Here is a 16897-nt window from a genome sequence, read left to right as displayed (position 1 = left end):
CTCTTTCTTTTTAATTGAAGTATAGTTGCTTTACAGTGTTTCAGGTGTACAGCAAAGTGATTCAGTTATACATATACATATATATATACACACACATATATATACTTTTTCAGATTCTTTTCCATTATAGGTTATTACAGGATATTGAATATAGTTCCCTGTACTGTACAGTACATCCTTGCTGGTTATCTATTTTATATATAGTAGTGTGTATCTGTTAATCTCAAGCTCCTAATTTATCCCTCCCCTTCCCCCTATGGTAACCATAAGTTTGTTTTCTATGTCTGTGAGTCTGTTTCTGTTTTATAAATAAGTTCCTTTGTATCATTTTTTTTAGGTTCCACATATGAGTGATATCATATGATATTTGTCTTTCTCTGTCTGACTTACTTCGTATGGTAATCTCTGGGTCCATCCATGTTGCTGCAAATGGCATTATTTCATTCTTTTTTATGGCAGAGTAATATTCCATTGTGTGTGTGTGTGTGTGTGTGTGTGTGTGTGTGTGTATGCACATCTTTTTTTTTTTTTAATTATTTAATCTATTTATTTACTTTTGGCTGTGCTGGGTCTTCGTTTCTGTGCGAGGGCTTTCTGTAGTTGCGGCAAGCGGGGGCCACTCTTCATTGTGGTGCGCGGGCCTCTCACTATCGCGGCCTCTTTTGTTGTGGAGCACAGGCTCCAGACACGCAGGCTCAGTAATTGTGGCTCACGGGCCTAGTCGCTCCGCGGCATGTGGGATCTTCCTAGACCAGGGCTCGAACCCGCGTCCCGTGCATTGGCAGGCAGATTCTCAACCACTGCGCCACCAGGGAAGCCCTGCACATCTTCTTTATCCATACGTCTGTTGATGGAAATTTCCCTTAAAGCCAGCTGTATCTTTTTTTTTTTTTTTAATTTATTTATTTATTTATTTTTGGCTGTGTTGTGTCTTCGTTTCTGTGCGAGGGCTTTCTCCAGCTGTGGCGAGCGGGGGCCACTCTTCATCGCGGTGCGCGGGCCTCTCACCATCGCGGCCTCTCCCGTTGCGGAGCACAGGCTCCAGACACGCAGGCTCAGCAGTTGTGGCTCACGGGCCAAGTCGCTCCGCGGCATGTGGGATCCTCCCAGACCAGGGCTCGGACCCGCGTCCCCTGCATTGGCAGGCAGACTCTTAACCACTGCGCCACCAGGGAAGCCCTGCACATCTTCTTTATCCATACATCTGTTGATGGAAATTTCCCTTAAAGCCAGCTGTATCTTTTTTTCTTTTTTTTTTTGAGGTATAGTTGATGTATGATATTATATAAGTTTCAGGTGTACAACATGGTGATTCACAATGTTTAAAGGTTATATTCCATTTATAGTTATTATAAAATATTGGCTATATTCCCTGTGTTGTACAGTACATCCTTGTAGCTAATTTTATACATAATAGTTTGTATCTCTTAATTCCCTACTCTTATATTGCCCCTCCCCCCTTCCTCTCCCCACTGGTAACCACTAGTTTGTTCTCTATATCTGTGAGTCTGTTTCTGTTTTGTTATATTCACTAGTTTGTTTTATTTTTTAAATTCCACATGTAAGCAGTATACAGTATTTGTCTTTCTCTGTCAAGCCAGCTGTATCTTATAATCTAATCACAGCAGTGACTGTCCCTGCATATCCACCATCCCCTGTTTATACAGGGTGTGTACGCAAGGGGATGGGAATTTTGGGCAACATCTTAGAATTTTGCCTACTGCAGAGCAGGTGGGGGCGGGAGAGGAGGTGGAGATGAGCATGACTCAGTGCAGCATGAGAAACTCCTTTGTAAAGTAAAATAGGTTGTATTTCATTCTGTGGCTTGAATGCATTTTTAGCTGTCTCACAGAGAAAGAGAAGGAATAACTAGTATTTATTGAACACCTATTTGTCAGCTACTACACGGAGCACTTTCATATATTATTCCTTTAATTCTTTTTTTTTTAATATAAATTTATTTATTTTTGGCTGTGTTGGGTCTTTGTTGCGGTGTGCAGGCTTTCTCTAGTTGTGGCGAGTGGGGGTACTCTTTGTTGTGGTGCACGGGCTTTTCAGTGTGGTGGCTTCTCTTGTTGCAGAGCATAGGATCTAGGCGCACAGGCTCAGTAGTTGTGGCGCACGGGCTTAGTTGCTCCGCAGCATGTGGGATCTTCCTGGACCAGGGCTCGAACCCGTGTGCCCTGCATTGGCAGGCGGATTCTTAACCACTGCGCCACCAGGGAAGGCCTTTTTTTTAAAAATCTATTTACTTATTTATTTGGCTGTGCCAGGTCTTAGTTGTGGCACGTGGGATCTTTGTTGCCACGTATGGGATCTTAGTTGCAGCATGCGGGATCTAGTTCCCTGACCAAGGATCAAACCCGGACCCCCGGCATTGGGAGTGTGGAGTCTTAACTGCTGGACCACCAGGGAGGTCCCTCCTTTAATTCTTAATATCTTGAGGCAGGGATTATTATCTTCATTTTACAAAAGGGGAAACTGAGGCTCGGGGTTGTAAGCTCACTTGCCTGGAGTCACTCCACTAATATTTGATGTAGTTAAAATTAAAATCCAACCCTATCTAATACTGAATCCCATATTTTCTAATAGTATATAATAACATTGCTGCCCTTGAAAGAATTTGCGTCATTGGATTGGGATAAGGATATTTGACAGAGGTCATCTCGGTAGAGACAGGGCAAGTCACTTCTCTGCTGTTTCTTAAGGAACCCACTGATAGAGGTTACTCCTGTCATGGCCGTCGCTGGAGGGACAGCAGATCAGAAGAGAAGTCCTAGCCGAACTTCCCTATTCCAGCAGGGAAGCTGAGCAGTTATCCGCTTGACCTGTGCATCACTGGGAAGTAACCATGCCTCTGTTCCCTGTTCTCATATCTGAATGTGGAACAAAAGAACAAAGCAGGATTTGAGAGAGCTCGGTATATAGCCTTTTCTGTGGGGAGGACGTATTTTGAGCTTGGAGAATTCTAATAACCAAGAGCTGAGCTCATAAGTGGCCAGGAGTGTTTGTAGATGAAGTACCCTCTGCCTTTCTCTTCCAAAGCATACTCTGCCACCACCCTTGGTTTGTCTCTCACAAGCTCATGAGCCCCTGGGGGCAGGGTGGGGGGGTTGGCCCCTCAGCTGATTCCTCTGGGCATCCTTAGGGCCTGACGTTGGAGCATGGCATTGGTAAATGATTGTGGAATAAAAGAGGAACTCCTAGGCTGCCTGATCTGTTTCATCCTTAATACCCTGTGGAAGCAGCCTGGTATCATGGGACTCAGAGGCCTGGGTTCCCTTTCCAGCTCTATCCCTGATTCGCTGTGGGAGTATTAAGCTCCCTAGGACATAGTTTCTTCGTAGTTAAAATGAGGAACGTGCACTTGACCTCTGGTGCATTCCAGCTCTTCAGTTCTCTGAAAGATGCTACCGTGCCATAGCTGCCTCGGTAGTTTGAATAAGCTCCTCTTATTAGGCTGGACTTCAGGTTGTGGAGACATGTGGAACAGTTTGGGCAAATATGAAGAGTACATTTAGTTCTATTTTCTTGGACACATGAAGTAATAGATTCATTGGAATATGATCTCTTTCTCCACCCACTTCCATCAATTCAGAGTGGATTTATTTTTTTTTCTCCTTCCAGTTCTCCCCGCTGTGTTTATCAGCTTTAAAGAAAAATCTGAAGTCAGGCAGTAATCAGAAGGGCAGACGCAGAGCTCAGCTGGTTAGAGGGGGGAATTTCCTCCAGGAAATTTCAAATGAACTGACCTGGGCTGTTTCCCAAGGAATTTTCTTGAACTTTGGTTTGTTGTTGTTGTTGTTTTAAGTAAGATGTTTTACTTGATTTGAAACATGAAAAATAGTACGTAAAATTAAATTCAAAAGAGTTTCCGAATACTGATCTGAGCAAGCAGAGTGGACTTCGTTCTTGCTTCTGGATATTTCTTCTTTACCTCAGGTACCAGAGGCTCATGATGGACTTCATTTATAGTTAGCAGATGGATTCTTTGTTTCTTTAACTCCCAGACAGTTTAGATTTAGCTAAACTGATTGATGCTTTCTGAACTGTTGTCAGTTAAAATATTTCAGAAGGTAACTTTTGTACAGAAGGTAACTTTTGTAAGAACCTTAGTCTGACCTGATTTGGGGTTCAGGAGCTGCTAACACCTAATTAGTATTGTGACCACAGGCAAATCATTTCACCTCTCGCTTCCTCAATTTCCTTAACCATGTTGTGGGAGAATTAAAAGAAAGATCATTTGTGAAGTATAACATCATTTTTTTTTTTTTTAAAGCTCCCTGGGTGATTATAATGTGAAGTCAGAATTCAGAAGCATCTCTATACCACATCGTACAAAGTACTGGGAGATGGTGTTTTTATTCAGTATTATACATTTTTGGTAAAGAGAGGAGACAGAGGCGAGGCTCTAACGTATTTTTTTATTTAGCATTTCTAAGCACTGGCCAGTATTTCAGTCTGTCCTGAAAGGACGAACCACTGTTTGTACTGTCTGCTTCCCTTGCCTGCTGGGATCGGGAAAGTCCTGGGTCTGTGTGGAATTTTCCATGACTCTCAGCTCTGCACCATCACTGTTCACTGCAGTCACAGCTCTTCAGTGTGTCTGCCTGTGCTACCCTCCTCTTTCTTCTTTTCAGGTAGATGTTAAACCTCAACTACAAGTATGGGTATTTTGTTTGCATCAAATATTGTAGTTCTAAGGACAGATCAGAGAGTCTCATCTGAATTTTTTGTTTATAAAGTGAGTCAACTTGAGGTAGCTGTCTTGGCCGGATGTCCTTAGGTGTCATGTTTCCTGTCACAGAACCACCTTCTGTTGGGCTGGGGTGGGGAGGGCGGGTACACTGTTTCTGGAGGGGAAGCTGCTGGCGCTGGTAGATTCTCCAGCAGTCTGATCATTGGTGATCAGAAGCAGCTTTTTGATCCTTTGATTGGAAGAGTTCTAAAAATTACAGCAAATGGAAGAAAAGAGATCCAGCCAGACAATGGTTGCATTTGGCTAGTTCCCCTCTTCTAGGGGAATTTAAAGCCCTAAAATTGTAGAAGGAGACTACAGGATAGCTGAGGCAGGATAGCTCCTTTCCCTTAGAAAGCAGTTCCCTGTATCCCATGCAGAGAGGACAGCGGTATCAGATTATGATGCTAAAATCCATCCTCCAAGATCAGTAGTGGATGGAGTCTGGGCCTATTTACCAGACCCCCTCCCCCCAGACGAGAGCAAGTCTAATTTCTAATTTAAATAAAAACTCATGTATTTTGAATAGGAATTAAAGGCACTGTGTGTTCTGCTTCATTCTGGGCTCGCCTGAAGCGGTAACTTCTTGGAAAGGCTTTCCTGACCACCCCATTGAAGGAGTACTACCTGCATCATTCTCTATTCCTTCACCTCACTTTATTTCCTTCCTGACATTACATTCCATAAGCTTTGTGAGGGCAGTAGCATTTCATTTTCTCCTTTGTATTGCTGGGGCCTGGAGCCTAGCAGGTGCTCATTAAATATTTGTTTAATAAAGTAAAACATGGAATGGTTTGAATAGCCAGCTGTTTATTTGTTGTCTTTCTGTTGAGTCGTACGAGTTCTTTATATATTTTGGATATTAGCCCCTTATCAGATATATGATTTGCAAATCTTTTGCTGTCTTTCTTTTTGTTCTTTGCTTTGGTCTTAGTTCAGTGATTCTCAAACTTCACGGAGTATATGAATTCCTATATCAGATACAAAACCATTTATTCAGAACTTTGTGAGCAGTAGAAGAAAACTTTAAAGACAGTTTTGGCTATGTGCTGTTTTGCACTTCCAACCCTGAGGTAAATATGTAACACCATCATACTTCCTCCATAATCAGTCTGTGATACAGAGGAATACCTTGTTACTTAGATCTGAAGTAAGCAGGGGGAGTTAGATGCCCATTTGGTCCAGCTCCACTACTGCCCAAAAGATACGTAACACGTTTTAGTGGTGATGGTGATGAGAGAAGGGGTGCTCAAGTGATATAGTCTAATTGGGAGACAGTGGGCTGAAATTTAACCTTGGCCATACCAGTAAAAATGGATGTGTCATATTGGTTGTGGGTCTTAGCATTTGGAGAATGGATAAAGTAAAGTAAACTGATCTTTCCTGAGCCCAGAAGTTGTGATGATGATAAACTGAGATTAGGCAAAAACACTCTGAGGTGACGATATCATATGAATTCAGGAAATCTTGACTGCTTGGAAAGGGAATTAAGAAAATGAGAGAAAAGACAGAGACATACTATGATGAAGCCTCACTGCTTTGTCAATAATGTATCAAATGAAGGGAGGGTGTGTTCTGTGAAGGCTTTTCTTACAAGACATGCTCCCATTAGCACAATGTGTTTTATGAACTTTAAGTGTATTGAAGGTTTGGTCTGAACAGAATAGATTTAAATTCTACTAAAGCACTTTTCTCATCCTAATTTAAAATGGTCCCGTTCCAACATGATTTCACCACTTTCTGTTGTCCTTCCTCCCCCATTATTTTTTTAGTTGGCTGATTGCAATTCTGGCCCAACTCAACCCTCTCTTTGGACCACAGTTGAAAAATGAAACCATCTGGTACCTCAAGCATCATTGGCCTTGAGTAAGAAGACCTGCTCTCCAGTGCTCAGTCATTGAGGTGACTATGCCCTTGACCTTTCACATCAGTGTTGTCAGTCGGTCAGCTAGAGTTTGCCTGGACTTTTCCTCATTTTAACACTTGGCAAGGGCAGGCTGCTGAAAGCAAACACAATCTGAATAGCAGAAATAGATTTGGAACTTAGGCCGTTCACTTTTACCAAAGGATTTATCCATAAGATTCTTTTAAATTGTATTCTTACCCAGCCAGTTAAGTAAATTATGTTTGCATGTGGTCTTTCGGACACAGATCAGGAATGTGACTATTTGTACTTGGTATTTTGAGATTTAGCAACTTTAAGTGGCTGATAGATTTTAGATGAAGGGCATCTGTGAATGCTTTGGACAGTGAGAGACAGATGCTTTTTGAAAATTGGTCTCAAAATTGCAGGTTTCGTTTGCTTCTGAGGATCAGAGAAGTAAGGAGTGGTGTAGTGGAATGATTTATCCACTGGCCAAGAGTCAGAAAGCCTGTCATTTCATTTGTTCTTCAGTCTCCATTATTATGTTAACTGGAGGTTAGCGCTAAACGTTTGACTAGATTCAGGTTCAGCTTTTTTGGCAAGGGTACTTAAGTGGTTCTGTGAACTTCATATTGCCTTATATCAGGAGAGACTTGATGTCTGGCTGTCTGGTCGTTAGTGATGCCAAGGTGATCAGTGGGTTCTGGTCCCTCCAGGTGTAAAGGTCTCTGTCAACCTTTATCCAGTGATTTTATCCATTGATGATCTTAGCCTGAATGAAACATTGCAGTAGAAATTGCAAAAATGGTGATTTTCTAGTTTTTGTTATTACTTCCATATTTGATTAGGTGAAATATTTCTATAAAAATGAACATTTCCTGGACTTCCCTGGTGGCGCAGTGGTTAAGAATCCTCCTGCCAATGCAAGGGACATGGGTTCCAGCCCTGGTCCGGGAAGATCCCACATGCCACGGAGCAGCTAAGCACGTGCTCCACAACTACTGAACCTGTGCTCTAGAGCCTGTGTGCCACAACTACTGAGCCCGTGTGCCGCAACTACTGAAGCCCACATGCCTAGAGCCCGTGCTCTGCAACAAGAGAAGCCATCGCAATGAGAAGCCCATGCACCACAATGAAGAGAGGCCCCCACTTGCCACAACTAGAGAAAGCCCGCACGTAGCAACAAAGACCCAACACAGCCATAAATGAATGAATGAATGAATGAATAAATAAATAAATAAATATTTTTTAAAAAATGAACTTTTCTATCAACTAGAGTTATTTACTAACCTTGAAATGTAGATCATATAAGAAAGGTGGGATACATAGTTTTTTCTTTTAATTTTTTTTCTTTCTTTTTTTCTTTATTTTGGCTGCGTTGGATCTTTGTTGCTGCATGTGGGCTTTCTTTAGTTGCGGCGAGGGGGGGCTACTCTTCGTTGCGGTGTGCGGGCTTCTCATTGCGGTGTCTTCTCTTGTTGCAGAGCATGGGCCCTAGAGCATGTGGGCTTCAGTAGTTGTGGCACATGGGCTCAGTAGTTGTGGTGCACGGGCTTTGTTGCTCCGCGGCATGTGGGATCTTCCCAGACCAGGGCTTGAACCCATGTCCCCTGCATTGGCAGGCGGATTCTTAACTACTGTGCCACCAGGGAAGTCCCTCTTTTAGTTTTCAAAGTGAGTAACTTGGTGCCCAAGTTACTTCTGGGGTATTAAATGAGGTTTTCTTTCTTTCCTTTTCAATTTTAATCAAGTAAATGTTTATTATCCTTTTTATGTTCAGTTGTTCTTTTTTTGGCCCTGTGGGCACCTGTCTAGACTGGCTTCTATGTCCCTTTGATATTAGTCTTTTTTTTTTATTAATTAATTTTTTTTTTTTTTAGTTTTTTTTTTTGGCTGTGTTGGATCTTCGTTTCTGTGCCAGGGCTTCCTCTAGTTGTGGCAGGCAAGGGCCACTCTTCATCGCGGTGCGCGGGCCTCTCACTAACGAGGCCTCTCTTGTTGCGGAGCACAGGCTCCAGACGCGCAGGCTCAGTAGTTGTGACTCACGGGCCTAGCTGCTCCGCGGCATGTGGGATCTTCCCAAACCGGGGCTCAAACCCATGTGCCCTGTATTGGCAGGCAGATTCTCAACCACTGCGCCACCAGGGAAGTCCTGATATTAGTCTTTGATAGTTTTCTTTCTGGCAACATCAAGGTGTCCCAGACCTCTCTTGTATGTTTCTTGACTTGGAATCAGCTGTTCCTCTAATAAATTTCCCACTGAAAGGATTCCCTGCTTCACTAGTCAGTCCTCAGCCCAGTTGGCCCTGTTTTTCTTTCAGTGGAAGTGGTATTTAAAAACCATGATCTGATTACTAGGTGCATTCATTTCTGTTGGGGTGTTGTTGCTTCTAAGCCTTTACAGTGGACAAAGCCAGGAAGTATGGATTTTTAAAAAGAAAAAAAAAATCACAGGTTCATGTCAGTATTTCTAATTCATATTTAACATTACAGGATTTTTATTTGACTTCTTTGGTTTTATACTTGAATATCATTCACATATGCTGAAAATCTTGGCTCCTAAAGAAGTAACTTAATTACTTAATTTGATTATCATATACTATATATTAAAATAGTTTCAAAATTACACCAATGTAACTACTAACCATAAGGTTTTTGAATGCAGTTTAGGATTTCTTTGCTGCTTTATTTGTTCTTAGAACAAATAAAGAACAACATGCTGTTTTCTGTGGTCACTTGAAATTATTTCCTCTGGTGGTTATCAATTTGTTATACAGTTAGATTAAGATGATTTATTTTGTGTTCAATTTATAGTAATTTTTTTTTTGGCTACATTTTTTGGAATATGTAAAACATTTCCAGAGTCAAAATTTATGTAAGATACATTCATAAAAATCTATATTCTTCCAGTGTTTCATTGTGCAAATATAAGCAAATACATTGTGTGTGTGTGTGTTTGTGTGTGTATATCCATCCTTCCCTGACACACACAGCTGTTACAGAAGAGATATCATATTACATATGCTATTCTGTACCTTGCTCTTTTTCGCTGAACAATATATCCTATCAGTGTATAGAGATCTTCCTTAATTCTTTTTATAGCCATTGATATCCTTTTGCATTATTTCCAGTCTTTTGTTCTGTTTTTTATTTTTTATAAATTTATTTATTTATTTTTGGCTGCATTGGGTCTTCATTGCTGCGCACGGGCTTTCTCTTGTTGCGGCGAGCAGGGGCTACTCTTCGTTGCGGTGTGCGGGCTTCTCTTTGCAGTGGCTTCTCTTGTTGCGGAGCACGGGCTCTAGGTGTGCGGGCTTCAGTAGTTGTGGCACTCAGGCTCAGTAGTTGTGGCTCTCGGGGTCTAGAGCGCAGGCTCAGTAGTTGTGGCACACGGGCTTAGTTGCTCCGCGGCATGTGGGATCTTCCCGGAGCAGGGCTCAAACCCCTGTCCCCTGCATTGGCAGGCGGATTCTTAACCACTGTGCCACCAGGAAAGTCCAGTCTTTTGTTATTATTGATAAAGCCACAGTGCCATCCTGTGCGTTGACATTTTGTATTTTTACCAGTTTTCTTTAGATTAGAGTCCTTGAAAAATAGAATCTCTGTGTTAAAGGTATAAATACTTTTTCCAGGTATTACTACATGCCCTTCTATAGGGATTGTACCATTTTTGCATTTCTACCAACAGTGTATGTGAATTTCTATTTCCTCACAGCCTGGATTTTTGCCAGCCTGATAGGTAGGCAGCCTTTTTTTTTCCTTAGAGTTCTGTCTACCTAAAGGGGTTTTGATTCCCTTTTATATAGATTTTTTAAAAAAAATCTGATTCATATATATATATATATATATATATATATATATATATATATATATAAAACCTCCCCCCCCATTTTTTCCCTATCAAGTTCTGTTTTCTGTCCTTCCTCTTAACTATAGTGAATGTTAGGTGGTGGTATTGATTGGGATTTAAAGCTGAGAACCTCAGGCCTCTCAGAGTGAGATCTTCATTCTAGCATTGCCTTTCACTTACCTTCTCTGAGCCTCATTTCCGTCTCTTACCATAAGTAAAGGGGGCCCACAGTGAATAACACTGTGTGTGTGGATCTGGTGTTATTTGCCCGTTCTTTTCAGTTTCATGTGTCTGTAACCTGAATGATGAATGCCTAATGTTTGCACTCTGGTCCACAGCACAAACTAGGACTGCTTGAAACCCTTATGTTAACAGTTGTTCCTTTAAAAGCAGAAGGGCAGGAAATAGAGCACAGCCAGGTGGCCCTAGTTATGAGCATCATGTCACAGTGATTCCATGTTTGAGGTAGTGATTGTGGTAGTACCGTACCTCTAGGCCTATGGAGTTACCACATCAGGAGATCTAATCTAATCTAATCCTAACATTGGAACAAACAGAACTCACTTTCTCTTTTTTTTTTTTTTTTAATTTATTTATTTATTTTTGGCTGTGTAGGGTCTTCGTTGCTGCGTGTGGGCTTTTCTCTAGTTGTGGCGAGTGGGGGCTACTCTTCATTGTGGTGCGCGGGCTTCTCATTGTGGTGGCTTCTCTTGTTGCAGAGCATGGGCTCTAGGCGTGCGGGCATCAGTAGTTGTGGCATGTGGGCGCAGTAGTTGTGGCTTGCGGGCTCTAGAGCGCAGGCTCAGTAGTTGTGGCGCACGGGCTTAGTTGCTCCGCGGCATGTGGGATCTTCCCGGACCAGGGCTCGAACCCATGTCCCCTGCATTGGCAGGCGGATTCTTAACCACTGCACCACCAGGGAAGCCCATAAACAGAACTCTTAAGACAGGACCTCACTTTTCTTGGTGGTAAAATTCAAAGAAGGAGCTAAATTCCCTTAGAACTTTGAACTTGTACACAACTGTGGGATGATAAAGGAGTGCAGAAACCAGATTTAGGCCTGTCCTCAGCTGGTAAGGAAAAGTGTTCAATTCTGTATGTGATTCTTTAAGAGGCCAGATTTGGAAAGTAGGAGGTGTAAGCCAGGCATGGTATTCAGCAGAGAAAAATGAGGAGCAGTCATGAAAGCTTTCAAACAATAATTCTATACAGATGAAATTGAATTGATCCTGAACAACACGGTTAAACAGCTAGCCGGTCCTTTGCTACTTTAAACACTTTAATTGCCATGATTTTCTTTCATATGTTGATAGGCTAAGTTATAGCACGTTATGTTTATTGGCTGGAAATCTTACCCAGTACTTCGAAGAACTATGTTCACTCCATCTCTGCCCCCTGTCAACCTTGGCTGCCTCTAGAGCCTCGATTTCTGAGATGCTTATGGAACTATCACATCAAGGTTGCTGTTTTTCCGATGTCCCATTTTCCTACAACTTTGGGGGTGTGATGCTTGTATAGAATCTCCTTGGAATGGCTTCAGACCAGTGTTCTGTAAATTAGTTGGTTAACCACATCATGGTGATATGTTTAGATAAGCCTGTACGGTTTACCGCAGTCCTAAAAGGGCAGGCATTCCATTTTATTACAAAATCTGGACCGGAGAGGAATAGACTATTGGTAATTAGGCCTCTGCCCTGAGGAAGCTGTTTTTCTATGCATTCCAAAAATATTTGAGTGTCACGAGGTACATAGTACTGAGTGGGGATTTCAGAGGAGGCTGTGGACTCTGAAGGGGTTCGTGATCTGTTGAGAGGTTGGAATTAAGCCATACTTGTGAAAAGTTAAAACAGTGCAAGGTGTTTTATGGTTAAAAAGCCTGTCACAGTGTTCCCTGTCACCTAGAACCCATTCGATCGCTTCTTTCTCCTCTTCCTTGAATCCAGTTGAGCCTGTAATGTCACTTGTGTCTGCCTCTGTACTCTGTTCCTCTGTCGGGGACCCTGCTATCTGACCCAGTCACTGCGGCTCTGAATTACTGCAGTGGCTCCTCATCACGTCTGCCTGCCTCTACACTCAAGGTATCTACAAACCACCACCCTGTTTATCTTCCTGACATAGCACTTCCTGAAACACATCCTGCTTGCCCCAGAAACTTTGAGTAGCTCTCCATGGGCTACAGCAGGGCTTTTTCTTAAACCCAAGGTCCCTGATTTTAATGGGTACATGCCGCTTGGAATGCTGTATGTAACGTGTTGTCAGCACAGCTTGTCAGGGTCACCAAAGGTCCCATGAGCCACAAAAGATAAGAATGACTAGTCTGCAGATTCTGTCCCACTTTCTAACTTGGTGGTCAAGGCCTGCCTTGTCTGCCTTCCAGCCACCTTCGCCGCTCTCTGCACAACTTTCCTCCGTGACCTACTAGTTCCAGCCATACCATTTTCATGCTCTTGACCTAATTAGCTTTACTTAGCTTTTCCTGCCTCACTCCCCTACCGCAGTCGTTAATGTAGAAAGCAGGTTAGTAAACGCACTATTCAGCGAACATTCTGGTTTCTTGTCTCCACTCGCCCATTCTCTCTTAATTCTTTCTGATGTTTTCTCTAAGTGTCCAGCTTGCAAATCCTTGCACTTCCTTTCCTGGCCACTTGGCTTCCCAGAGATCTCTTCTCTCCTAAATGTATTTAGCTCTGCTGTTTTTGCCTTGAATTGTGAAACACTCAGGCCTTTATAGGTTGCTTAAATACCTCTTGTAGTTAATCTCCTACAATAAATACATACCTTACCATGAGAGTAAAGAAGGAATTATTTTGCGAAGTTATCTGAAATGAAAAAATAAAGATAAAGATGAGACCTCTTCTTTTTTGTTTAAAAAGTATATATATTCACTCATCATCCTTCCCTGAACAGATTTCTTGATTCTAGCCTTAATATTTTTATGTTGTCTTCATTCTCAGTTTTATCTGAAAGTAGCCTTGTGATTCCTTTATTTTACAAAATGAGAACATGGACCCTTTGGTTGAGTTCCCCACCTCCACCCCAGAATGGCTCTTTCATATCAGAGAGATGATTAGAATATGTGCTTCTTTAATTCACTCCAGAATCAAACCACAAGTCTATGCCATAGAACATAATGCTCGTTCACATTAATCTTAAACTGGTATCACTGAGCTTGAGGGAAAATTATTCCCTCTTTCTGTGTGGTTTTTCACAAGTGAAGACCTGTTTTCCCCTTCTGTGATTGTTCATTCATCCAGAAAGGCCTAAACAGTGAGGAAGTCTGACCATATGCTGTTTTTTAAAAATTAATTTATTTATTATTTTTGGCTGCGTTGGGTCTTCACTGCTGCGCACAGGCTTTCTCTAGTTGCGACTAGCAGGGGCTACTCTTCAACGCAGTTTGCAGTCTTCTCATTGTGGTAGCTTCTCTTGTTGTGGAGCATGGGCTCTAGGTGCACAGGCTTCAGCAGTTGCAGCAGGTGGGCTCAGTAGTTGTGGCATGCGGGCCCTAGAGCGTTCAGGCTTCAGTAGTTGTGGCGTGCGGGCTCTAGAGCGCAGGCTCAGTAGTTGTGGCGCACGGGCTTAGTTGCTCCGTGACTTGTGGGATCTTCCCGGACCAGGGCTCAAACCCGTGTCCCTTGCATTAGCAGGCGGATTCATAGCCATTGCGCCACCAGGGAAGTCCCCTGACCATATGCTCTTCATAGGAACTTCACACATAAGACATTTGGATTCACTGCTTCACATATTCTCAAGTAAATTAATAATCTGCCTGGAACTCAGGTCTGTGCAGAGGGCTGTTCTGCTGGCCTAAGGAATAGAAGAGAAAATGATCATGAGATTAGAGGAAAGGTTTCATGAAGCCATGGAAGAAACCGGTAGCTCTGGTCATTGCCCCTACCTAGCCTGCTACGGTTATTTTCCTTAGTACGTGGTAAAAATGGTCCTCTAATTACATCTTCAGTTGACTGTTTGCACTGTCCTGCCCTAGTGGGTCCCCAGCAGTCCGGTGCTTTCCACCATGGAGGGCGGCTGGCCTGCCCAGCTTGCTCCAGTAAGATTTACCAGCAGTCTCATGTCTGCTTCTGGGCGGCTGGCCTCCCCAGCTTGCTCCAGTAAGATTTACCAGCAGTCTCATGTCTGCTTCTGGGCACCTTGGCCCCGGAGCCTTGGGAAACCCGCCATTTAATCACCCGGCACTGGGAATTCTCCAGGGTGTGTGCCCACTGGCTTGGGAAATCGCAAGGGCCCGTGTGGTCTCCCTGTGGGCTTTGCGACCTCCAGCCTTCCAGACCTGCCTGCTACAGCCATGCCTCATCCCCACTTAACTAGCCCCTCACTCCACCTGCACCTCCCTCAACACCCTGGCAAATGGTGGGCCACAACCAGCTTGTTTTCTTATCCACTAAATCGAGACTTGTGTGGAAATCACCTCTTAAAGACACTATTTAACTTTTATTTTCTCTTTATTTTTTCTCTTTAACTTCAAAAGTAGCACATGTGGCTTTATTTATAAAGACGTTTTACAGTAAGCTTTGCGTGAAGGAGTTACGCGACCGCTGGTAGCAGTCTGATGTGTGAAGATACCTATTTTAAATGTTTGCCAGCTCTGCAAAGGTGATGTTGCAGCATTAAGCTTCTAGAAGAAGAAATTCTCATTTGTTACCTACACTTGGGGTGGCAAGAACGGTGAGCCATCTCGAGTAGCAAGGGGCCTGCTCTTTAGGAGTCTGATGCAGGGACCGGTTTGCCCGCCTGTGGGAGCGGAAGTGCAAATACAGAGTCTTGAAGCCCAAGGGAACTTGTCAGGTCCCAGTGCAGCAGGTCTCAGTCAGCTCCACTCTTCCTGCTTTCTATGACACCGTCAAACCGGGACTTGGGATCCTCAGTTTAGCATTGTCCTTGGTAACTGGACTTATTGTCACAGCCCTGCAAAACCTGCCCGAACTTGCACGTTAACTGAGCCCACTTTCATTTAGGGAGCATCTGTGTATTTAAAATTATTGGCCTGGTTGACTTTCTCGGTGTTACCCTTTTGCCCTCCTGAGGTTGGTGGAAAGGCCCAGTTACTGGAACGGTTTTGTTTTGCAGGTCACGAAGAGAACTCCTCTAGATGCAAAATCACCTCCATACCCAGACCACCTTCCTTGACTCGCCCACTTTGGCTGTCAGCTGCCTTAAACGTTCCCACCACATTTGAATATCTTATTCTACAATGCAGTATTTTTTCCTGTCACCTTTTTTATACTTTGATGAATGATGTGCCTATTGAAACTAAACTGTGCTGCCCCTATAAAATGTTTATGTACTCTTCGGAGATAGAAAATGCTGTTGTTCTGAGAAATAACATTACTCTCCTTGGAAACTGTGGATTTGAAGATGGCTCCTGCCTGCTCACAACATGAGAATCAGCGAAGTGTTTAAAAACTGTTACATGATAGTAAGACTCCAGTGGGGCAGTCAGTAGGAGAACATGTTCAGAGGGAAAATCTGTCCCACCAGAATTATACCAAAGTATATTTTCGGGATGAATTTCTTATTTCTGCCCTCCTTTGGAATAAATTATTTTTCTGCTCTCTATGGAAATCTGGTTTCGGTGTTTGTTAAGCTCATTTCTGTAAGCTCTTCTGTCTCTGGATAATGCCTTTTTGAAAAATGATTTTGTAGTCCAAACGTAGCTTGGATGGATTAACCTGGCTGTGTAGTTTGAGATACCTGAGGAGTCTGGTAAGTACTGTTCTTAATCATCCGGTAAACACCTGAGTGCTTGCTGTAGCCACTGGAGGAATCAAAGATGTGGAAATTGGGTCCCTGCAAATTCAAGAGCTGGAATGCTATTTGGGGAGGTATATAATTCAAGGCCGCGTTTGACCATTGTCCATAAACACGTGGTCATGATGCTCAGCAGGTAGAGGGGCGGTGCCAGCCACAGGGACGAGCCGGAACCAGCGGTTCCTTGTACCACCTCACTATCAGAAATAGGACTGAAACATCAAGTGGTTAAAAAGCCTGGGACGGGAACAATAATTCTGTTTCAGTAGCAGGCGTCTCAATAATTCACTAACTTGGGGACTTTATTAGTTTTAAGAAATTTAAAATGAAAATGGATCTAAACTTTCACCAGCTCATGGCTCTTTGACAGCCAGCCAAGAATGGGTTTCCTGTTTTGCAGTTTGTACTTTTCTATTCCTCCCAAGCTATCTGAACTCATTGCTTTGCTATTCTTATGACCAAAGAGAGTTTCAAGTTGACCTAACTCTCCCACTTTCATTTCTTTCTTTTCCTTCTTTGCTTTCATTTTGAACTTAAAAGTTTTTCCTGAGAGGCAACTCGCTACTTTACTTTTCCAGCAAACAGGCTTCTTTAGCTAATTTCATGGAATCCAGAAAACACTGAAGATTTGATGTTGAGGGACCATAGTGATACATGCTAACCCCATCATTTTATA

At 42.9% G+C, this 16897-nt stretch overlaps 1 protein-coding gene and 2 long non-coding RNA genes across 4 annotated transcripts in view; 1 reads left to right on the top strand and 2 right to left on the bottom strand.

Annotated features, from left to right (window-relative positions):
- The window catches only part of ATP6V0E1 (ATPase H+ transporting V0 subunit e1), a 35863-nt gene extending 19828 nt beyond the window's left edge, over positions 1 to 16035 (top strand). Inside the window, exons 3-5 of one of the 2 annotated variants that reach the window (XR_014262115.1) lie at positions 6511 to 6640; positions 14942 to 15138; positions 15541 to 16035. Coding sequence is in view for 1 of the 2 variants with exons in the window: in XM_082456639.1 (XP_082312765.1) it covers positions 6511 to 6604 (94 nt within the window). In the remaining variant the exon portion in view is untranslated. The remainder of the gene's footprint in view (positions 1 to 6510; positions 6641 to 14941; positions 15139 to 15540) is intronic. The other variant, XM_082456639.1, reaches the window with a different exon arrangement.
- The window catches only part of LOC309658258, a 215668-nt gene that overhangs the window by 21483 nt on the left and 177288 nt on the right, over positions 1 to 16897 (bottom strand). The window lies entirely within an intron of this gene.
- Positions 9827 to 14935, bottom strand: LOC309658273. Its single transcript, XR_014262164.1, has 2 exons — positions 14604 to 14935; positions 9827 to 14542 (listed from the first exon to the last, which is right to left on the bottom strand). It is a non-coding gene; the product is annotated as an uncharacterized lncRNA (long non-coding RNA).

Source organism: Balaenoptera physalus, assembly GCF_965194825.1.
Source record: "Balaenoptera physalus genome assembly, chromosome: 3".
NCBI lineage: Eukaryota > Metazoa > Chordata > Mammalia > Artiodactyla > Balaenopteridae > Balaenoptera > Balaenoptera physalus.
Note: the sequence above shows the minus strand (reverse complement) of the source record. Positions and strands in the feature narration are given on the sequence as shown.